Raw genomic sequence first — 22,504 nt, forward strand, 5'->3', positions numbered from 1 at the left:
TATCCCCCTAGGATTCACTATGGAAGAAGAGGATGTTGGCAATCTTTCATTAACTGAACAAATAGTTCCTACTAATGCTGAAGCTCAAGTTCCAATATTTTAGCCACTTGTGACCATCCAACTCATTGGAAAAGACCCTGATGCTGGGAAAGACTGAGGCAGAATAAGGGGGCAGCAGAGGATGAGATGGTTAGAGAGCATCACCAACTCAATGGACATGAATGTGAGCAAACTCCAGGAGATAGTGGAGGACAGAGGAGCCTGGCAGCCCATGGGGTCAAAAACAGTTGGACAGACTCAGAGAGCGAACAATTGGGGGTCAGGCATTGTCACACTATAGGGTACATCGCGCTGATGAGAGTAACACTGACTATCGGGGACCACCAGAGGAGGAAACCAGGGAATATCAGAGAAAACCTGGAGGATTGAAAGGCTTTCCAGGGAAATCGCACCAAAAAGGAAAACTGGGAGGGTGGGGGCAAGGTGTGGGTGGAAAGTCAGATGAGCCCTGTGAGGGCAAGCAATGAGATGTACTGGAGTAGACCTGGGTAGGTGTACTAGAGAAAAGGATCCTACCAAGGGGAACTACAGAAAGGTGCAAAAAACCAGTGTGGTTCACTGTGGTTAGCCTGAGTGACTGAAGAGACAGAATGGAGTGTGAAGGGGACCAGATAGCAGTGAGCCTTGAGTGCTCGGCAGAGGGGCTTGGACCTTCTCCCAGGGGTGCTGGAGAGCCAAGGAGGGGCCATGAACAGGAGCTGGGCAAGGTCAGCTCTGAGACCTTGTTGGGGACAAACAAGGGGTGAGACGAGAAGTTAGGAGGCCAGGGAGAACATCCGGGGAAGAGGACAAGGCCTGAACTGGGGCAGTGACCTCTACAGGACGCCAGTCCAATGTCATTCGTCCCTCCCATTCCCATGTACTCCTAGCCAGACACAAGACAAAGGCAAACATCTTTTATTTCAGTTTTAGAGAAGCCACCACCCTCTCCCCTCAACATAGAAGCACAGGAAAACATCCGGTCAAGAAGGCACTGACAGAAGGGGCATCGCCACCATCAATTGCTGGGGAGAGAAAGCGGAGAGAGGATTCAGAGCCCAGGGGTCCAGCTCCCTGCCCCCTCCACCCTCAGATCCAGGAGTCTAGGCCTCCCAGGGTTCCTGGCTTCCCCAAACCCCAGCCCCCCAGGTACCTTTCTCTTCTGATGGAAGGCTGCCTTGCTTTCATCACAGTTGATCCGCAGGGGGATGTAGGTATCCAGATGGTACAGCTGCTGTGGACCCCCCATCACCAGGCGATTCTCCCCGACTTCCAGCGACAGCCCCAGAGCACCATCCTGGAGGTGCAGGAGAAATCAGTCCACCCTTCCCTTCCCAGCGGCAGGATGATCAGAACATGACGAGAGAGAGAAGCCTCACATGTTGGGATACCATATTTAAAGAGTCTAATCTCCCAGAAAAAAGGTGAAACTCAAAAAGTGTTAGTCACTCAGTCGTGCCCCACTCTTTGAGACACCATAGACTATAGCCTGCCAGGCTCCTCAGTCCATGGAATTTTCCAAACAAGAATACTGGAGTGGCTTGCCATTTCCTTCTCCAGATCTTCCCAACCCCGGGATTTAACCTGGGTCTCCCGCATTGCAGGCAGGCTCTTTACCATCTGAGCCACCAGGGATGCCCCGGGAAAAGGTGGGACATATTAATACAGGTCTGAGCACTGTAAGGACAGCACCGGAAGTGGGCCTGCAGCCCCCAGGGGACAGAGCAGGCAGCTGGGCTCACAGGGCAGCACTAGCCAGGCTCACACTGTTCTAGCAGCATTCTTTGGAATCTCTCCCATCACTCCCTCTCCAAGACCCCAGACATCACGGGGATGTGCTCACCAGTTTGGGGAGGTCGATTTCGGCCAAGAGGAGGTCAGGGGCCTCCAGCCAAAGGCTCAGGTGAGGCTTCTCAGGGCTGGGGAGGAACAAGACCCAGAACTCAGGAGAGCCGCCAGGGCTTGGCCAGGACTATCGCCTCTCTTCCTCCCTCCCAGCCCTGGGGCCTCAGGACACCTTCCCAGGGGAAATTCCGCTTCTCTTCCCTCTGTGTTCCCAGAGCCCCAGGACCCCGTCCCGAAGTATGGAGGCAGATATTACAAAGAATGTCGGGGAAACAGGAGATAGAGGCCCCGTCGAATGCCTACCATGCCTCAGGTCTCGGGGAGCTGGGCGTGTACAGGTTCCCCAGCTCCTGGATCCGAGGACGCTGCTGGGAGCGGATATTTTGCTGGGAGATGGAGCCCAGGAAAGGTCTGTTCTTCAGTATGCGCCACTCTGAGGGGAAGGAGCACAGCGCCACAGGGCACATGGGTCCAGGTTTCCTTCTGCTCCTTCTCTTCAGGGGAAGAGGGTCCTGTGCCTCACGGGAGAGGCTCCGCCCTCTGCCTCGGAAGCCAGGGGTCTGACCACACCCCCACGCAAGACTTCATGAAAGCCGGCCTGCGTTAGCCTCGCCCCTTCTGGGCTCTCCAGACCCCGCCCCTTATCTGAAATCCTGGGCCTCTTTCCCTCTCTAACTCTTCGAAACTCAGTCTCTTCAGTCACAGCCAACTCTCTGCGACCCCGTGGGCTGTAATGTGCCAGGTTCCTCTGTCCACGGCATTTTCCAGGTAAGAATACTGGGGCAGGTTGTCATGCCCTCCTCCAGGAGCCCGGGATCGAACCCATGTCTCCTGAGTCTCCTGCAGTGTAGGTGGATTCTTAACCGCTGAGCCACCGGGGAAGCCCCCTACAGCCCAGAGGCTAGTATAATCCCTGCCCACACTAGTCCCACTTCTCGCAGGAGCTGCCCCCCTAAACTACACCGGGTTCGGCTTCCTCCCAGTGGCACTGGCCCCATCCCCTCACCTGGACTCAGCTGCAGGCCATATTTGTCCTCAAGGCCCTCCCTGGCGATGGTGATCACGAGCTCTCGCAAGAAATCGCTGTTCTAGGGGTGAAAGAGAGAGAAGAGATGCGGGAGGGCTGAAGGGGTGGAGGGAGAGGCCCCGGCCCAGGCCTCCCCCGCAGCCCTGCCCCCAACCTGCATCCTCCGGAAGAAGTCGCTGTTGACAGCTACGTCGTAGGCGGTACAACCCTGGCCTTCTGCAGGGAGAGAAAGGGGGTGAGACCCCCAGCCCTCGGTGGGAACCCCATGGCCCAGACACAGTCAAGGAAAACACAATCAAGGACAGCAGCCACAGACCCAGACAGACCCACAGGCAATTAGGAAGTCAAAGATACCGAACTTGCCAGTCTGGACTCATACCCACCACCTCGTCTCTAGTCTTTTCCCCTCTGGCCCTTTCCAACAAAGTCCCAGAGCTCACCCTGACCCTCCCCAGTTCACAGTCCTCCCAGGGCTCCCCAGCGCCACTGGGGGAAGGCTGAGTTCTTCAGCCTGGCACTGGAGGCCCTGCGTAGTTAGCCCCCTTCCAGCTGCAGAGAATTTCAGTTCTCTGGCACTTCATCCCTGTAAATTTCCTCCCATCACTACTGATCACTGACCAATTGAATCATTTCTTCAGCCTCTGGACCCCTCTCTCCTCTCTGCCTAGAACCCTCTTCTCTATCTTGGCCTGATGAACTGCTCTGATTCCTTCCAATCTTATATCCAATGTGCCCTCCTCCAGGAAGCCTTCCCTAATCCTTTCGTGGGAGTGAAGAACCCCCTCCAACCCAGCACAGAATCACACCAACTGAAATTGCATCTGCTTCCTCTGCCCTCATCCAAGACTGAGAGTTTCTCAAGGGCAGATTCTGGGTTTTGATAAGTGCCTACTCCCCAAGGCACTGGCCAAGGCATCATCCCAAGAGGCTTCAGGGGACATATGTGAATTGAAAAAACAAGGATATAGAGACAGAAACTCAACAGAAAAGAAATTAGACAAGGCAGTGACATAGAGACAGGGGAAAAGGGTGCAGGAGAAAACAGGGGTGAGTGAGAGCTGGCCAAGGACTAGAGTCAGATCAGCTAATGAGTACCTGCCCAGCCCCACTCTCTCCTGGGGTGAGGCAGAGAGAAGTGCCAGCCTGGCCAGGTGAGTAGAACCAGGACTGCCCAGTGAGGTTGTGGATACCCAGGAGGTTAGAGATATGCCTTGGGGAAAAGGATCAGATAGGGGGTTGGGGGTGCGGGAGAACAAGTTTCTAGGTTCTGAGGGAGGGTGGTCCAGGGCCCTGGAATCTTTGGTCCTAGGGAAGAAAGGACCATGGGGGTGGGGGTGGGGGGTAGATTCCTGGGTCTTCTCAAGGCACTGACTTGCATCCAGTTCTGCATGTGGTTCTCCCAGACTCATGGGGATGCGAAAACCGGCCTGGTCTTCCTCCAGCATTTGAAGCAGCTCATCCTCAGTCAAGTCAGCCGGCGGAGGGATGGAGGGAGAGTGACAGATGTTGATGAAAACCTTCCCTTCAGCTGAGTTGGTCTTGATGCAGAAACCTGGTGGGAATGGGTTTGTCCTTGACCATCTGTCTCTGCGTGGGTCTCAGTGTCCATCCTTCTTTTGATCTGTTCCCCCTCCTTGAGTATTAGTCTTCCACTTTCTGGGTCTCTTCCTTGAGATTTCTCATTCTCTTTGAATATCTGGCCCCCAGGTCACCCATTCCCTCTATCTCTTTCTAAAATTTTTATTGGAGTATAGTTGTGTTACTTTCTGCTACACAGCAAAGCAATTCAGTTCTACATATACATATATTCACTCTCTTTTAGATTCACTTCCCATACAGGTCATTACAGAGTACTGAGTAGAGTTCCCTGTGTTACACAGTAGGTTCTATTAGGTTGTTTTTGTTTTGTTTTGTTTTACTTTTTGGCCACTCTTAGGAGCATGTGGGGTCTTGGTTCCCTAACTAGGGATTGAACCTGAGCCCTCTGCAGTGGAAGCTTGGGATCTTAACCACTGGACCACCAGGGAAGCCCCTAGTTATCTATTTTATATATGTGTGTGTTAGTCACTCAGTCATATCTGACTCTTTGCAACCCATGGACTGTAGCCTGCCTGGCTCCTCTGTCCATGGAACTCTCCAGGCAAGAATACTGGAGTGGGTTGCCATTCCCTTCTCCAGGGGATCTTCCCAAGCCAGGGATCAAATCCAGGTCTCCTGCATTGTAGGCGGATTCTTTACAGGCTGAGCCACCATATAATTATATATATATATATATATATATATATATATATATATATATATATATATATGTCCATCTCAATCTCCTAATTTAGCCCTCCCCCCTCTTTGGATCTCACTAACCTCCCTGCTTTCTCTGGGTCTCTGTTCACTCTCCAAGGTCTCTAAACCCCGCTACTGTGTCTCCTCCCTCCATCCTCTCCCCCCAAATCTGTGTCTACCTCTCTTTGGGACTCTATCCCTCTCTCCTTGGGTTTCTGTCTTTCTCACCAGGTTGAGGCTGTATCTGTGTGGATTCTGGTCTGCTTGTCTGGGCTTCCTGGAGCTCCTTGGAGGCCTGTGTGAAGAAAAACAATTTCCAAGCTTGGCATTTTTGCTCTCAGAACCCCCTCGTTGTTTCCTCAAGTGTTCAGTGAGCACTGTTTACCTATATGAGCTAGGCAGGGCATAAGACATACTATGTCCCCTTCCAACTTTGAGGAACCTGAAGAACAACCCCAATCCTACCCCCATTTCATCCAAAGAGTAGCAAATTTAAACAACTACAACTCCCATAGGCCCTGTTGCCTCCCCAGTGCATGCTGGGAACTCTCGTCCCCTTTCTGAGCGCGCGTTCACACGTTCACAAAAACACCCCCTCCCCCCCCCCCAAAAAAAACCCCGAATCCCCTGGGACCCAGGAGTTCATTCAGTCTGCACCTGCAGCAGCAGCTCCTCGAAACGCAACGTCTCAGCGCCCATCGTCTCTGCATCGTTCAGCTCCGGCACCAGCAGCTTCGAGTCGGCCATGGCCCTGCAACAGACCTAGGCGTCCTCAGCAACCCCGACGTGGGGGGACCCTCAGCGGGAACCGAACTCTGAGGCCTGCTTCCCGGCCCTCAACCGACTCCCGACACCCACAATTCTGTACGAAAATCTGCGAACCTAGCCTGAGACTATAATTTCACTCAGACCAGATACTGCGTCAAATCTCTCGGGAGCCAGTATCTCTAGACTAAGTGCCAAATATGTAAATAACAGCCACTCTTCCGGTCTCTGCGTAACCAGGAACTCGGGTAGGCCACACTTCCAACTACCGGAAAGCTCATTCACCAATCCTGCAACCGCACTCCTAATCACAAACCAATCCAGTCTAAGTCTGAAGCCACGCAACTCTCTTAACCAATCAAAACTAAATCTTGGTAGTCACTAAATGCCACACTTCCTGTGTGGTTTAAAGCCACACTTCCGCCTCTTCCCGCCCGCCACAAAAGCCACACTTCCGCCCCTTCCCGCCAGCTACATCTGGCTAGATTACTGGGCAAAGCTAGCACACTTTTTTTTTTTTTTTTTTTTTTTTGCTAGCACACTTTTAAAGCCTTAACCTCAGTGAAGTGAAAGTCACTCAGTCGTGTCCGACTCTGTGTGATTCCATGAACTGTAACCCGCTAGGCTCCTCTGTCCATGGAATTCTCCAGGCAAGAACACTGGAGTGGGTTGCCATTCACTTCTCCAGGGGCTCTTCCTGACCCAGGGATCGAACACGTGTCTCCTGCATTACAGGTGGATTCTTTACCGTCTGAGCCACCAGGGAAGCCCTTTAACCTCAGTGTCCATCCTAAAAGACTCCTGTCTGATCTCAATCACCTCGTCCTCAAGAGATCGATTCTCAAATAAAGGTATTTCGGAGTAAAATCACACTTTCGATCAGGGTGATGGGAAGACACCAATTCGGCCACTCTTCTAAATCTGAAAGCCTCGTAACTATTTGAAGGCACCCATATTTTCGTTCTGGGATTCCCCGTTGGCTCAGCGGTAAAGAATCAGTCTGCAATGCAGGAGCCGCAGGAGACAGGGGTTCGATCCCTGGGTTAGAAATATCCCCTAGAGGAGGACATGGCAACCCACTCTGGTATTCTTGCCAGGAGAACCCCATGGATAGAGGAGCCTAGCGGGCTACAGTCCGTGTGATCGCAAAGAGTCGGACACGACTAAGCGACTTAGCACACACATTTTCATTCCCCCGCCTTTGAGGACTGCGCATGCTCCAAACTGCACTTCCCCTGCACAGACCTATAAGCGGAGTAACCGGGTCCTAAGGTGGAGTTACGCCCTATCTCCTGTAGCTCCGCCCTTTGGGCTAGAGGGGGCGGTGCTGCCCTTCGGACCTCCGGGTTCCTTCGGGCAGAGAGCCCCGCAGTCCGTGGAAAACGGTCTGAGAGTGATGGCTGCGACACGCACAGCATCGCGCGCCTGCGAGATCTTCACGACGCTGGACTACGGACCGGCGCCGGAGAGCCACGCATGCGCACTGGTGAGGGCTTGCCTGGATCCGCGCTGCCTATACCCCTTCGCGGCCGTCAGGGCCCAGTTTTGCGCGCGGACTCCCGTGATCCACCGCGGCAGCTCAGCAGCTCCGCCCTCTCGGCTCCTTAGGATCCAGGCTGGAGGGCGTTCCCTTGGCCCTTTACGGTTGCTGTCTCTTTGCCCTTTAGTCTGGTCTCGCGAGTCTTAGTGCTTGTGCGGTTCCACGCTCCAAGACTCAGTGTACCGCTTCCCCGACTCTTCAGAATCTGTCCAGTGGGTCCTGTGTTTCTTCAGCGTCTCCTCAGAACCTCCTGTGATCCCCGCGGACTCAGAATTCCTGTGGGGCTCAGAATTCTTCTGAGGGCCCTCAGAACCTGCGTTCATTTCCCGTGATTCCTCAGAACATCCTATGGCTCCCGGGGTCCTAGAATTCCAGGAGGAGGTCTCCTTTGACCACCTGGAGACCTCCAAGGAGCCCCCGGGATTCCTCAGGCATCACTTCAATACTTGTGAAGTTCCTATAGTCTCAGGAACTCTCAGAACCCCAGGATGTATCAGAACTTCCTATAATTACCTTCGACCCCGCAGAATTATCTCGTGGGGCTCCAGGGATCCCTCAGAGTCCCCCAGAACGCTCTTGGGGTTCCCGGTATGAGTAGTGAAAGTCGCTCAGTCATGTCCGACTCTGCGACCTCATGGACTATACAGCCCATGGAATTCTCCAGGCCATGGAATACTGGAGTGGGTAACCTTTCCCTTCTCCAGGGGATTCTTCCCAGCGCAGGGATCGAACCCAGGTCTCTCTCCTGCATTGCAGGCTGATTCTTTACCAGCTGAGCCACAACAGAAGCCCAAGAATACTGGAGTGGGTAGCCTATCCCTTCTGTATAAGTTGAATGCCTCGAATTTTCTATACAGGTCCCTCAGAATCCCCCATGGAGCCGTCCTGATCTCACAGGGCCCTCTGGCACCCACGTGTGAGAAGCTTGGGCTTCTCTGGAGGGAAAGGGGAAGAGGTTTAGAACAGTGGTTCACGTGTGTGAAAGAAGATAAGACCAGAGCCTGGTGTGGGCTGTGGAGATGGGGAGGAGGGGATGAGGCAGAGATGCAGAGGAACAGGGTTTGGGATACTGAGAGGGCAGGACAGTGGCTCGTGTCTGGCCCTGTGCTTGTCCTCCCGCCTCACCCAGGAGGAGTAGGGTCGCAGGAAGGTTGGGCTTGCTTATCACATGGCTATGATGAGAGGGACCTGGGGACAGCCGTGGGTCACATGCAGGAATCAGATACTGCCTGTGCCTGGGCCTCAGGTCTGGAGACAGGGAGCTCACAGAAGAAAGAGAATTGAACAGTGGGAATGATAAGATTATTTAGAAATGTAGTGTAGGGCTTCCCCCGTGCCTCAGCCGTTAAGAATCTGCATGCAGTGCAGATGTGGGTTTGATCCCTGGATCAGGAAGATCTCTGGAGGAGGAAATGGCAACACACTGCAGTATTCTTGCCTGGAAAATCCCATGGACAGAGGAGCCTGGGCTACAGTGCATAGAGTTGCAAAGAGTTGGACACGACTGAAGTGACTGAGCACGCACACAGTGTAGACTCAGATAAGTGGAACTGGGATGGAACAGAGAATTCCCACACCTGGAGATTGGTTAGAGATGGACTATCCTGAAATAGCAATAATGGCATAATACTCAATAAATGGCTTATATTTGTTGGGTGCTTTCCATGTGCCAGCCTCTGTGCTTTGCAAGTGCTTAGTCACTCAGTTGTGTTCGACTCGGCGACCCCGTGGACTGCAACCCACCAGGCTCCTCTGTCCATGGGATTCTCCAGGCAAGAATACAGGAGTGGGTTGCCATGCCTCCTCTAGGGGGTCTTCCCAACCCAGGGATCGAACCCAGGTCTCCCGCATTGCAGGCCGATTCTTTACCGACTGAGCCACCAGGGAAACAAACCCCTGTGTTCAGCATGATATCATTTAATCCCCAAAACCGTTGTGAAAGGGGATTATTGTCATTTAGTGACAGCACACAGAGGCTAAGAGGTAAGTAATTGGCTGATGGTCAACACGGCTTAAAAAAATGTCAGACTGAGATTTGAACCTGAACCCTGGATTCCAGAGCCCATGGGCCCCCACAACTCTTAACCACCACCCCCCTGCCGCCCTGCAGTTCAACCTTACAATCTGTGGACCAGATTCAACCAACTAACATGTTTTCTTTGGCCTGAACTTTATTTTTAAAAATGTGCATTAGTGGACAACTAATTTCAAGTAAACATCCGGGATTCCAGCTTCTCTTGAAAATAAAATTCCAAAGTTTGGCAACCTTTGGCTCACATTCCCTGACAAATATCATCTGGATCCAATAGCTAACTGTCTTTTTAGACAAGTCCTGAGTTCTTAGTCTCTACCAGTGGCCTCTTCTCACCCCAGCATGGCCTGCCAGGACCCTGTGGAACATTCTTTCCAGGTTTTGTTTTTCTTTGGGGGGGAAATTTTGCAAACTTTCACAGAGTACTTAAATTATGAACTCTAATTCACCCATCACTCAATGTCAACAGTCATCAACATTTCATCCAGTGTTGTATTTCTTTGTTTTCTCTTTTTTTCCTGGAGTGATTTAAAACCCAATGGCCTGTTAACTTCTCATAAATATTTGAATCTTCATTTCTAACAGATAAGGACTCATTTTGCAACATAACCACCAGGCCATTTTCACATTAGCAACATGAACAGTCATTCTTTAATATTGTCTAGTGTCCAACTCATGTTCATACATCCCCAACTTTTTCCAAAATGTGACTTTCCATGGGGGCCTTTGAATTTGGAACTTCTGAATTTTCACTTTACTTATAAATTGTTTAACTTTAAAGAGAAGTGAGGGCATATTTGTTGGTCCCATGGTTAAGACTTTGCATTTCCACCAAAGGGGCTGCGGGTGCCATCCCTGGTCAGGGAACTAAGCCCGGCATGCTGCATGGGATGACCAAAAATAAATAAGAATAATAAAATTTTCTTTCTTATTTATTTATTTATTTACTATCTTTCTTTTTTAAAGAGGAAAACGAGGACTTTGCTGGTGGTCCAGTGGCTAAGACTCCGTGCTTCCAATGCAGGGGGCTTGGTTCAATCCTTGGTCAGGGAACTAGATCCCATATGCTACAACTAAAGATCCTGCATGCCACAATAAAGATCAAAGATCCCACATGCCACAACTGAGACCCAGTGCAGCCAAGTAAATAAATAATTTTTTTTTTAAATCTTACTAATTCTAAAAAAGAAAAAAAAAATGAGAAGGCCTACCTGGCAGAGTAAGAGAAAAATCAGGAGGCTGAGGCATTGGGGATGCAAAGAGAAAACAGTCTACAGAAAGAAAAAAGTAGGAAGGATATCTTAGATTTAACAAGGATTTAGGGAAGACAGGACCAGGGAGACAAAGAAACAGGAAGCAGACAGGGTGAAATGCAGTAAAATTAATAGAAAGTCTTAAGTAAGTGTCCTTCTGAGCATATGATATATAGTGAGCCATTTAATTCTCACCACTGACCTGTGACCTAGGGAGGAACTGTGATTATCCCCATCTTCCAGATGGCCTTGGGCTAGCCAAGGCCAGAGTATTATAAGATCCGGGCTAAGAGTGCCATCACACAGGGAGATGTGGAAGCCAGCTGGCTTAAAAGTCCCACCTCCCAAAGAGACCCCGTACCAGTGGTACAGCCCATGGACATTGCTTCCAGGCTCCTGGCAAGGGACATGTCCATCATAAGAATGCAGAGCATGCAGGGAACTCTCAGGGCCCTGACTTGCCACTGGGTGGTTGTTGTTGTCCTTGTTGTCCTGTTGCTAAGTTCTGTCTGACTCTTTGTGACCCCACGGACTGCAGCACGCCAGGCCCCTCTGTTCTCCACTCTCTCCCAGAGTTTGCTCAAATTCATGTCCATTGAGTTGGTGATACTATCTAATCATCTCATCCTCTGCTGCCCCCTTCTTCTTTTGCCTTCAATCTTTCCCGGCGTCAGGGTCTTTTCCAGTGAGTCGGCTTTTCATATCAGGTGGCCAAAGTATTGTAGCTTCAGCATCAATTCTTCTGGGTTGCTTTCCTTTAGGAGTGACTGGTTTGATCTTCTTGCTGTCCAAGCGACTCTCAAGAGTCTTCCCCAGCAGCACAGTTAGAAAGCATCAATTCTACAGCACCCAGCCTTCTTTATGGTCCAACTCTCTCATCCACACATGACTACTGGAAAGCTTTTGACTTTGACTTCTGTATAGCTTTGACTATACGGACTTTTGTTGGCAAAGTGATGTCTCCCACTGGATATTTATGGTCTATTCCCAGTTTTCCCAGTTCAGGTATAGTGGATCAGTCAAGGGTCAGTGTTGTCTAGAAATATAACTAATTTTATCATATTTCCAGGGAAATCATTTTTTTTTTTTTTTTTTTTTTTCTTTTTAGCTGCATCAGGATCTTAGTTCCCTGATCAGGGAGCAAATCCGCATTAGAAATGCAGATGCTTAACCACTGGACCACCAGGGTCATTTCTATTCAAGAAGGTCATTTCTCCATGGAGAAGAAAAAGTTTTATTAATCCTTTGTTCACATCCTCCATGTGTAAAAGTCAATAGGACATCCTTCATACACTGCTAGTGGGAAATGTAAAATGGTTGCTGTGGTAAACAGTTTGGTGTTCCCTCCATAAGTTACTCTGAGCATTGCTATTTGATCCAGCAGCTCTGGGGTACATGTACCCAAAAGAAGTAGACAGGTATTCAAAGATTTGTACATGATTGTTCACAGCAGTACTATTCACAATAGCCAAAAGGCAGAAAATAACCCAAATGGCCATCAACTGATGAATAGATAAACCAAATGCCATCACGCCAGACAATGGAATATCATATCAAAAACAAAACAAAAAAAATTCTTGAGCTGAATAAAAATGAAAATACAACCTATCAACTTTCAACTTAAAAAACAGAATTAAAAAAAAAATAAAAAACAATTTAAAAATGGTGAATTTAATGTTTTAAAGTGGTAAGGAACCTGCCTGCCAATGCAGGAGATGTAAGAGATGCAGGTTCAATCCCTGCCTTGGGAGGATCCCCTGGAGAAGGTCACGGCGACCCATTCCAGTATTCTTGCCTAGGGAATCCCATGGATGGAGGAACCTGGCAGGCTATGGTCCATGGGGTTGCAAAGACTGAGTGATTTATCACACACATGTATTTATATGTATTTTCTCCCCACACAGGAAAATAACTGATGAGGCAAAAGGGACCGATATTCGCCTCCCAGAGGACTCTGGGTAGGGGTCCAGCTCCCCCAGCCACCTCTCAGACCTCTTTCCTAACTGTCTCCACCTCCCCCAGGCCTGGTTGGACACCCAGGACCGGCACTTGGGTCACTATGTTAATGGACAGTGGTTAAAACCAGAACACAGGAGTTCAGTGCCTTGCCAGGATCCCATCACAGGTACATGATGTCCCCCAGACCTGGGAGGGAGAGGCATCTGTGGCCCCAAGCGTCCCCACCAACAACACACCAGTCCCTTTGCTCACGGCCCTGAGGGCAGGGAGCAGCTGGTGGGAGAAGGAGGCTGAGATTTCTGGCTCCTTTTGATAACAGTCCTCCTAGCTATGGTCCTAAGTCCCTGTGGACACTTTTGAAGTTGCTGTCTCATAAAATCCCATCCTTGCCTGTGGGCGGCAGTTAGAGCAAAGACCTATATAGATTTATCCCCATTTGTCAGATGATAAAACTGAGACCCAGAGCGGGGCAGGGGACCAGCTTTACTGCCTTGGGGTACTCCTGGGCACCAGAAATGTCAGCCCCCTCCAGTTCTGACAAAGGCTCCCCCCACCTTCCAACTGGGTCCCCCCATTCATCTCCCCAGGAGAGAGCTTGGCCAGTTGCCTACAGGCACAGAGCGAGGATGTGGCCGCAGCTGTGGAGGCTGCCAGAGCCTCTTTGGAGAACTGGAGCATGCAACCCGGAGCGTTTCGGGCCCAACATCTGACCAGGTGATGCACTTGAGGTGTGGACCCCAGGGGATGGAGATGGATTTGAGAACAAAGACTGTTTCCCAACATCACACTGAATTCATTGGCAGCTCAGGCTCATGTTCCCAGCTTGCCTTTGAGCAGCTGAAACATCCGTTTCCCACTGTTTGCTGGGATTTGTAATGACAAAGCCTGATTCTCCAAATATCCTTGGAACTCTTCAGGGACCATTTCTCAACAGCTTCTTGGGACTGGTGAAGCCCCTGAAACCGTTTTTGGGTTTTTTAAATATTTATTTATTTGGCCCTGTCGGGTCTTAGTTGTGGCATGATGAGTGTATGCTAAGTTGCTTCGGTCGTGTCCAACTCTTTGCGACCCTATGGACTATTGCCTGCCAGGCTCCTCTGTCCATGGGACTCTCCCAGGCAAGAATACTGGAGTGGGTTGCCATGCCCTCCTCCAGGGGATCTTCCCCACCCAGGGATTGAACCCACGTCTCCTGCAGCTCCTGCATTGCAAACTGATTCTTCACCACAGAGCCACCAGAGCATGCAGGATCTTTATTTGTGGCATGCAAACTCTTAGTTGCAGCATATGGGACGTGGTTCGCTAACCAGGGATTGAATCTGGGCCTCCTGCACTGGGAGCACGGAGCCTTAACCACTGGACCACCAGAGAAGTCCCACCCCAAAACACTCTTGGGGAAGTTAGAGACAAACATGCCATTTCCCAAAGAACAATTGAGATTAGAGGTTAAGTTTTCATTCTCTGGCACCTTTGAGGGAGGTGGCCAAGATCTTTACACAGCAACCTGAGGTTTTGAGTATTTCCCAGATTACATTTCTCATCAAGCTTTGGTGCCCTCCCCCTGGTAAACAGTACGGGAATGCCCCCAAGGGCTCCTGGGAACTGTAGTTCAGGGACCCAGGCTGTGTTCCAGGACTCTACCTGGCCAAGGGGTGGTGGGAAATGGGCATCCCCCGCTGCGTGCTCCACAGGCTGGCCAAGGCAATCCAGAAGCACCAGCGGCTGCTGTGGACCCTGGAGTCCCTGGTTACTGGACGGGCCGTTCGAGAAGTTCGAGACAGGGATGTGCCCCTGGCCCAGCAGCTGCTGCAGTACCACGCGGTCCAGGCGCACACCCAGGAGGAGGCGCTGGCAGGCTGGGAGCCCATGGGTGAGCCGCAGGAGTCCCATCCCCTTGCCCCCACCCCCCTCGCCCTCCCCGCGGGGCCTTCGCCCAGTCTCCTTTCTTCCTGCAGGAGTGATTGGTCTCATCCTGCCCCCCACCTTCCCCTTCCTCGACATGATGTGGAGGATTTGCCCTGCACTGGCTGTGGGTAAGTGGTCGGCGGGGGCGGGACCTCTGGGTCTGAGGGAGGAGGGACTGGGAGTCTGGATCCTGGGTCTGAGGGAGAAGGGGCTGGGGTCTGGACCCCTGGGTTTGGGGAGGAGGGGCCTGGGGGTCTGGATTCTGGGCCTGAGGGAGGAAGGGTTGGGGGTCTGGATCCTGGGTCTGAGGGAGGAGGGGCTGGGGGTCTGGATCCTGGGCCTGAGGGAGGAGGGGCAGGGGTTCTGGCCCCTGGGTTTGGGGAGGAAGGGCTGGGGGTCTGGATCCTGGGCCTGAGGGAGGAGGGGCCTGGGGATCTGGACTCCTCGGTCTTGAGCTGCCTACTTCCCCCAGGCTGCACTGTGGTGGTCCTGGTGCCCCCAGCCTCCCCGACGCCCCTCCTCCTGGCCCAGCTGGCAGGGGAGCTAGGCCCATTCCCAGGAATCCTCAATGTGATCAGCGGCCCTGCCTCCCTGGGGCCTGTCCTGGCTGCCCAGCCTGGAGTCCAGAAGGTGGCCTTCTGCGGAGCCATCGAGGTATCTTGGAGTCGGGGGGCGGGGACACGGCTGGGGCGGGGCCAGCATGCTCCGCCCCCTGCTGGACACTGTGTGACTCCCCTAGGAAGGACGCGCCCTTCGGCGGACCCTGGCAGGCTGGGGTCCCCAGCTGGGCCTGGCACTGGGGGCTGAGTCGCTGCTGCTCCTGACGGAGGTGGCGGATGTGGACTCAGCCGTGGAGGGCATCGTGGATGCAGCCTGGTCTGACCGCGGCCCGGTGAGACTCCTGTGCCCGTGAGGCCCCCGTCCTGGGGGCTGGGGATGTCCGTCACCAGAGCTTGGGGCCTCCTGTCTTCTTTCATTTTAATTTTCAGTTCTTTGTGTCTCCAAACTCTTTTATCTTTACACCATCGCATGTGCCGGACATCCGCCCTTCAAGTTTCTGAGTCTCCACATTCCCGCCTCTCCCGGTTCTGCAGATGAGGGGGCTCTGGGTCTATCGTTCACTGTTACTTTAAGCACTGCGTCGTGTCCAAATCTTTGCAACACTGTGGACTGTGGCTCAACTGTGCATGAGATTTCCCAGGCTCTACTGTCCATGAGATTTCCCAGGCAAGAATACTGGAGTAGGTTGCCCTTTCTTCCCCAAGGGGATCTTCCCAACCGAGGAACAGAACCCATGTCTCTTGTGTCTCCTGCACTGGTGGACGGGCTCTTTACCACTGAGCTACCTGGGAAGCCTCTATTGTTCGCTCGGACTCCTTTTGCTAAGTGTCCACGTCCTAGATTTCTAACCTCTCCGTTCACTCTGCGTCACCAGCTTTCTGTAACTCCACATCCCGCCTGGGGTTTGGAGCCTCAGGGAGTCTCCAGGGTCCTCGGCCTCTTCGCCCAGACCCTCCTCTGACCTTTACATGTATGTCCCCCCATCTTGGGCCTCTGTGGGTGTGTGACCCGTCCGCGTGGGCCCTGAGTTTGTCCACTCTGACCCCTCCCTTTAACAGGGGGGCCTCAGGCTCCTCATCCAGGAGGCTGTGTGGGATGAGACGATGAGGCGACTCCAGGAGAGGATGGGGCGGCTTCGCTGCGGCCGCGGGCTAGACGGGGCCGTGGACATGGGGGCTCGGGGGGCTGCCGCCCGTGACTTGGCGCAGCGCTACGTGCGCGAGGCCCAGAGCCAAGGCGCACAGGTGAGCCGGGTACAGACTCTGGAGTACTGGGGGAGGAGGGGCCTGAGATCTCACTCCCGGGTCTGAGGGAGGAGGGGCTGGGAGCTGACCCCGGGTCTGAGGGAGGAGGGGCCGGGGGCCTGACTCCTGGTCCCTTGGGGAGGAAGGACCAGAGCGGACTCGCAGGTCTTGTCCTCTTTCTCCCAGGTCTTCCAGGCTGGCAGTGTGCCCTCAGACAGCCCATTCTTTCCCCCAACTTTGGTCTCTGATCTGCCTCCAGCCTCCCCGTGTTCCCAGGCAGAGGTGAGCCCTTTAGGTCCCAGAGACCCTGCTCCTTCCACCCATCCTGGGCTGGGCATGGGCAGCGGCAGCCGCACACAGAGGTCCCCGGGGCGGCCGTTTGGACTGGGTCTGGGGCTGCTAGCTGCGGACCCCTAGGGTGTCATGGGGTGTTGGAGGGAGGGACCGGCCAGGCCCTCTGAGCCCCTGTCACCCCCTCCAGGTGCCGTGGCCTCTGGTGGTGGCCTCCCCGTTCCGCACAGCCAAGGAGGCCCTGGCCGTGGCCAACGGGACGCCCCGCGGAGGGAGTGCCAGCGTGTGGAGCGAGAGACTGGGGCAGGCCCTGGAGCTGGCCTACGGGTCAGTGGATGCCCGCTGGGGCACACAGGGGGCCTGCTGGGGGGCCCCAGCTCCCGTCTCCACGTCTCCCCACTCTGTGGGTCTCTCCCCCCAATCTCGCCTCTCTGACTCACCCCCCCCAACTTTCTGCATTTCTCTCTGATGTCCCTTGCTCCCCCACAGGCTCCAGGTGGGCACGGTCTGGATCAATGCCCACGGCCTCAGGGACCCTGCAGTGCCCACAGGTGGCTGCAAGGAGAGCGGGTCCTCTTGGCACGGGGGGCAAGATGTGAGTACCCCGCTCCCCACATGGCACCACCCCTTCATCCAGCTTGTGCCCATCTCACATCCTCCTGACACTGCCCCTCTCCCAGGGTCTGTATGAGTATCTGCGCCCTTCGGGGACCCCTGCCTTGGTTCCCTACCTGTCCAAGACTCTCAACTATGACGCCTTTGGCCTTGCTCTTCCCTCAACCCTACCAGCTGGACCTGAAACAGGGTGAGCTGGTGTAGGGACTACAACTCCCAGAATCCCTGGAGGGTGGAGGGGGAGAGGGGCTCCTCCGGGGACTGAAGGGAGGGTCTTTAGGGCCATGGAGCGGGGGTCCCTGCGTCCCACTGAGAATTGTGTTCTGAGTCTTCACGGCCTCACCCCCACCTGCCAGGCCTGACAAGAGTCTCAGTTCCATTCAGTGAAGCTCTGTGCTCCCCCAGAGATTCACGGGGCCAGGAGTGTGGGTCCCACAGAGGCTCGTGGGAGCCGGAATGGTCCTTCCAGGGAGGGGTGAGGGTGGGTTCTGGGCAGGGACAGCCCAGACCCATCCCCACCCCTCATCCTCCTGCAGCCCAGCACCCCCCTATGGGCTCTTTGTTGGGGGCCGTTTCCAGGCTCCTGGAGCCAGGAGTTCCAGGCCCATCCGGGATTCACAGGGCAGTCTCCATGGTTACGTGGCTGAGGGCGGAGCCAAGGATATCCGCGGTGCCGTGGAGGCAGCTCACCAGGCCGCCCCCGGGTAAGTTGGGGGTGGCGGGGTGCATCGCATGAGATAGCCCAGGGGTCATGGGGTGTTAGAGGACGGAGTCTGAAACGCCAGAGCTGGACTCCACACTGCGGAATCTGAGCTCTCAGAGCTGACAGGATGTGTTTCCAGCCCCTCACTCTCCTCCCTGGGCAGACGAGCAGTGGGGCCTGGACCCCCAGGCGAGGGGCTGTGAACAGAGGTGGGGCACCGGGAAGAGCCAGGGTGAGGAAGCCAATCCCCAGTGTGCACGGTCGCGTCCGCCCACAGCTGGATCAGCCAGTCCCCAGCGGCCAGAGCAGCCCTGCTGTGGGCCCTGGCGGCTGCGCTGCAACGCCGAGAGCCCAGCCTGGTCTCCAGGCTGGAGAGGGACGGCGTGGAGCTCAAGGTCGCCAAGGCGGAGGTGGAGCTGAGCGTGAAGCGGCTTCGGGCCTGGGGGGCCCGGGTCCAGGTCCAGGGCTGTGCCCTGCAGGTGAGAGGGGTCCGTGGGCCGGCAGACAGAGCAGGCAGTCTGGAGTGGGGTCAGAGCAAGGAGTCCGGAAGGAGCCAGACTGGGGGGTCCAGTGGCTCTCTGGAGGCTGCTGGTGGGACCATCCATGGAACAACTCCTTTGGGAAACAGTTTGGCACTTTCTTAAAAAATTAAATACCCTTTAAACATGATTCCTAGGTATTTATCTAAATAAATGCAATTTCTAGGTTTTATCCCAAGAAAAATGAACTGAACACATGTATCAGTTCAGTTTGTATGAACACATACAAAGACTTATGCACAAATGTGTATAGCAGCATTATTCATAGTAAACCAAAAGAGGAATCCAAATGTCCCCAGTAGGTTAATAGATAAACAAATTATGGTCCATCCATAACCATAGGGACTTCCCTAGTGGCCCAGTGGTGAAGACCCTGGGTTTCCAATGCAGGAGGTGCATGTTTGATCCCTTTCAGGGAACTAAGATCCCACATGCCATGTGATGCAATTAAAAGATTTTAAAAAATTTTTTTTAAAGGCATACATACAGTGGGGTCCTACTCACACTCAGGAAGGAACAAGTTATAGCATGCATGAAGCTTAAAATGGTTATGCTGAATGAAAGAAGCTAGATAAAAGAGTACAGGCTGTATAATTCTATATCTAAAAAATTCTAGAAAACAGACAAATTTATAGAGAGAAAGCAGATCACTGGTTGTCTGAGGACAGAGACAGAGGGTTCAAGTAGAGGCAGGAAGGAAGGATTATCCAGGGGTACAAGGAAATTTGGGGGGGTGAAGTTCATTATCTTGATTGTGGTTGTTGGTTTTGTGGGTGTATACATATATCAGAACTCATCAAATTATACTCTTTAAAGTATGTGCAGTTTAGGTGAATTCCCTGGCAGTCCAGCAGTTAAGGCTTCCTGCTTCCAGTGCAGAGGATGCGGGTTTGATCCCTGGTTGGGGAGCTAAGATCCCACAGGCCTCAAGGTGGCGGAGCCAAAAAAATAAAGTGTGCAGTTTAGTGGTAGTCAATTATTAACATAGTCAGGAAAACCTTACACATACACACGCACATGCACACAAGCCCATAGGCCAGGTTTTGAGATCTGTAGACATGTTAACTCTTTCTATCCTAACAGCAAATCTCTGAGGTAGGCACTATTATTATACTCACTTTAAAGGTGAGTGACTAAAAAAAATAAAAAATAAAAATATAAAGGTGAGTGACTGAGGCGCAGAGAGGTTAAGTAATTCACCCAAGGTCACACAGCTGAGGTGAGTGTCTACATTATTATGATTGGAGTTGTTATGGAGATGCGAACTGGGGATGAAAGAAGAAAAAGGGCAGGTGATAGAGAAGGTTGGAGGAGGGTAGTCAGGCTCCCCTGCTCTGCCCTTGACCTCCTTCCTGTCCCTGCAGGTCACAGAGCTGAGAGGCCCTGTGCTTCGGCTGCGGGAGCCGCTGGGCGTGCTAGCGATTGTGTGCCCAGATGAGTGGCCCCTGCTGGCCTTCGTGTCCCTACTGGCCCCCGCCCTGGCCCACGGCAACACTGTGGTGTTGGTGCCCAGCGGGGCCTGTCCCATCCCTGCCTTGGAGGTCTGCCAGGTACAGTTGCCCGCCCGCCTGCCACCGCTCCCAGCAGCCTGGGGAGCAGCAGATGGGATGAAAGATGCCCCATGGCTTGCAGGAGCTCAGCTCTCACCCCATCCCCCCCTTGGTAACCATGGTAACCCACATCCTGGTACCTGAGCCTTCAGATCTTGTAGTCCCAGTGATGGTTCTCTCCAGACTGTGAGCCTTTATCAGTCATGACCCCAGTCCCATTCCTGCCAGGACCCGCTATGGCCACTCCCTAGATGCTCACTCCTCACCCTCCCGACTGCCCTGAGTGTCTCTGACTCCCTTCCTCCCAACCCTGGATGACCCATTCTCCCATCCTCTAGGAGATGGCCACCTTATTGCCAGCAGGCCTGGTGAATGTGGTGACAGGAGACCGGGACCACCTGACCCGCTGCCTTGCCTTGCACCAGGACATCCAGGCCCTGTGGTATTTCGGATCTGCCCAGGTACTTTTTGCTTTTCCATCTCCAGTGTCTTAAACTTCACCAATAAACTCCTCCTTTTCTGGGATCCTGGCTGCACCCCCTTAGAACTCCCATTGCTAAAGGGGAGAAGCTTCTTGGCAGCTAGGTTCTGAGGTCCTGTCCCTTTAGAGCCCCTGTTGCTACGGAAGAGAATCTCCTTAGCAACAAGGGCCTGATGCCCAGCCCAGCCCATTGGGACAACCCATTGCTAAGGACCACACCCTAGCAACTGAGTCAGAAGCCTACAGTCCACCCTCTTGGTTTCCTGATAGTAACAGATGGAAACTTCTCGTCAACAGTTACCACTGGCCCCATTCCTTTGAGTGTGGGCTGTTGAGGAGAGAAAGTTCCACAGCCATAAAGGTCAACCTTGTTTCTCTCAGCTTCTGGAAGGTTTTCTTGCTGGGAGCTGAACCTTCTAGCCACAGAGCCTAGGTCAAGGGTCAAGCCTGTCTTCAGTAATAGCCCTTGTTGCCAAGGAAGCACATGCTTAGCAACCAAGCCGGAAGATATGCTGACCATGCCTCTCTGCCTCTCCCCACACCAGGGCTCCCAGTTTGTGGAGTGGGCCTCAGCAGGAAACCTCAAGCCGGTGTGGGTGAACCGAGGCTGCCCACGGGCCTGGGATCAGGAGGCTGAGGGGGCAGGCCCGGAGCTGGGGCTGCGGGCAGCACGGACCAAGGCCCTGTGGCTGCCCATGGGGGACTGATTGTCCAGCACTCCCACTCCATGTCGGACAGTGAAGACATGGACCCCAACTGACACCAGACATCTGGAACTTGCCTTAGTATGGTTCCGGTACCCTCCAATAAACCCTGACCAATCTTGGCTGTGCTTCTGAGGGGAGGATGGGAGGAAATAGCAACTTCTGGCCTATTGAGACCATTTCATTCAGAGACTCAGCAGCCCTGTGGGCTGGCTCCCGGACAACGCAGTGCTTGTGAAACAGATAAAGGAGACGCAGAAGCTTTAGACAGGGCTCTAGGGACTCTTGTCTCCTCTTGTCTTTTCCATCCAGTGGCTCCTGCTCCCTGGCTTTCTCTGCGTATGCCTTGCCTCAAAAGCTGTGAACTGCTGGTGTAAAATAAACTGCAAACACACACACAAAAGCAATTATACTCCAATAAAAATAATAAAATACAGTGGCTTTCTGGAATAAAATAAAATCCTTGGTAAGTAACTTTGGCCAATCTCCATGGTGTGAAATCTCCTGCTATGTCAGTCTTAAGTTCCAGATGATTAAACTGCTGGCTGACAATTCCTGAATTTTTAACAGTCAGCTCCTATGAGCCACTCCAGCATACTGCTGTTTTGAGAATTCCTTTCTTTTTTTTTTAATATTCTCTTATGTTTTCATACAGTGTTTTTTTTTAATTTTTAAAAATGATGTATTTATTTTTGGTTGTACTGGGTCTTCAGTTACTACATGCAGGCTTTCTTTAGTTGCACTGAGCAAAGGCTACTCTCTGTTGCGGTACACGGGCTTCTCACTGCATTGTCTTCTCTTGTTGCAGAGCACAGGCTTTAAGCGCACTTAATGAGCTTCAGTTGTGGCTCACAGGCTCAGTAGTTTGGCGCATGGGCTTTAGTTGCTCCGGGGCATGTGGAATCTTCCTAGACCAGGGATTGAACCCCTGTTCCCTCCTTTGGCAGGCAGATTCCTATCCACTGTACCACCAGGGAAGAAGTCCTCTTTGAGGATTCTTTTTGACGCAAGGAACCCACTCACACTAGCTTAGACTAAAAGGGCATTTTTTGGAAGGCTACAGAGATATGGAAAATAGGGCAAGACACACAGATGGGTAGCCAGATCCTAAGAACCTGAATGCAAGCAGGAAGTGTATTCAGGTCAGTCTCTGTGGGTCACGTGATCTCTT

The 22,504-nt window shown here is 52.9% G+C and overlaps 2 protein-coding genes across 2 annotated transcripts; one reads left to right on the forward strand and one right to left on the reverse strand.

Annotated features, from left to right (window-relative positions):
- Positions 1-940: 940 nt before the first annotated feature.
- Positions 941-6,227, reverse strand: PIH1D1 (PIH1 domain containing 1). Its single transcript, XM_065920722.1, has 9 exons — positions 5,849-6,227; positions 5,420-5,486; positions 4,284-4,463; positions 3,066-3,127; positions 2,891-2,972; positions 2,188-2,317; positions 1,883-1,958; positions 1,193-1,336; positions 941-1,064 (listed from the first exon to the last, which is right to left on the reverse strand). Exons 1-9 carry the CDS (start codon positions 5,936-5,938, stop codon positions 1,023-1,025), a joined length of 873 nt encoding a protein of 290 aa, XP_065776794.1. The 5' UTR covers positions 5,939-6,227; the 3' UTR covers positions 941-1,022.
- Positions 6,228-7,288: 1,061 nt separating this feature from the next.
- On the forward strand, positions 7,289-21,807 carry ALDH16A1 (aldehyde dehydrogenase 16 family member A1). The gene is made up of 17 exons (XM_065926502.1): positions 7,289-7,442; positions 12,804-12,906; positions 13,328-13,454; positions 14,432-14,610; positions 14,696-14,773; positions 15,118-15,299; positions 15,385-15,537; positions 16,265-16,450; positions 16,637-16,732; positions 16,932-17,068; positions 17,231-17,336; positions 17,422-17,546; positions 17,893-18,060; positions 18,337-18,538; positions 19,963-20,148; positions 20,487-20,609; positions 21,175-21,807. The coding sequence occupies exons 1-17, from the start codon at positions 7,353-7,355 to the stop codon at positions 21,334-21,336; spliced, it is 2,403 nt and encodes an 800-aa protein (XP_065782574.1). The 5' UTR covers positions 7,289-7,352; the 3' UTR covers positions 21,337-21,807.
- The last annotated feature ends 697 nt before the right edge of the window (positions 21,808-22,504 follow it).

Source organism: Muntiacus reevesi, chromosome 2, assembly GCF_963930625.1.
Source record: "Muntiacus reevesi chromosome 2, mMunRee1.1, whole genome shotgun sequence".
Lineage (NCBI taxonomy): Eukaryota > Metazoa > Chordata > Mammalia > Artiodactyla > Cervidae > Muntiacus > Muntiacus reevesi.

Excerpts from the sequence above, each read along its gene's own strand:
- ALDH16A1 (XM_065926502.1), top strand. The coding sequence starts at position 7,353 with ATGGCTGCGACACGCACAGCATCGCGCGCCTGCGAGATCTTCACGACG. Across the intron at positions 14,611-14,695 it reads GGCAGGCTGGGAGCCCATGG|GAGTGATTGGTCTCATCCTG; the intron begins GTGAGCCGCAGG and ends TTCTTCCTGCAG. Across the intron at positions 15,300-15,384 it reads CCTTCTGCGGAGCCATCGAG|GAAGGACGCGCCCTTCGGCG; the intron begins GTATCTTGGAGT and ends TGACTCCCCTAG.
- PIH1D1 (XM_065920722.1), bottom strand. The coding sequence starts at position 5,938 with ATGGCCGACTCGAAGCTGCTGGTGCCGGAGCTGAACGATGCAGAGACG. Across the intron at positions 5,487-5,848 it reads TCGAGGAGCTGCTGCTGCAG|GCCTCCAAGGAGCTCCAGGA; the intron begins GTGCAGACTGAA and ends TTCTTCACACAG. Across the intron at positions 1,337-1,882 it reads AAATCGACCTCCCCAAACTG|GATGGTGCTCTGGGGCTGTC; the intron begins GTGAGCACATCC and ends CTGCACCTCCAG.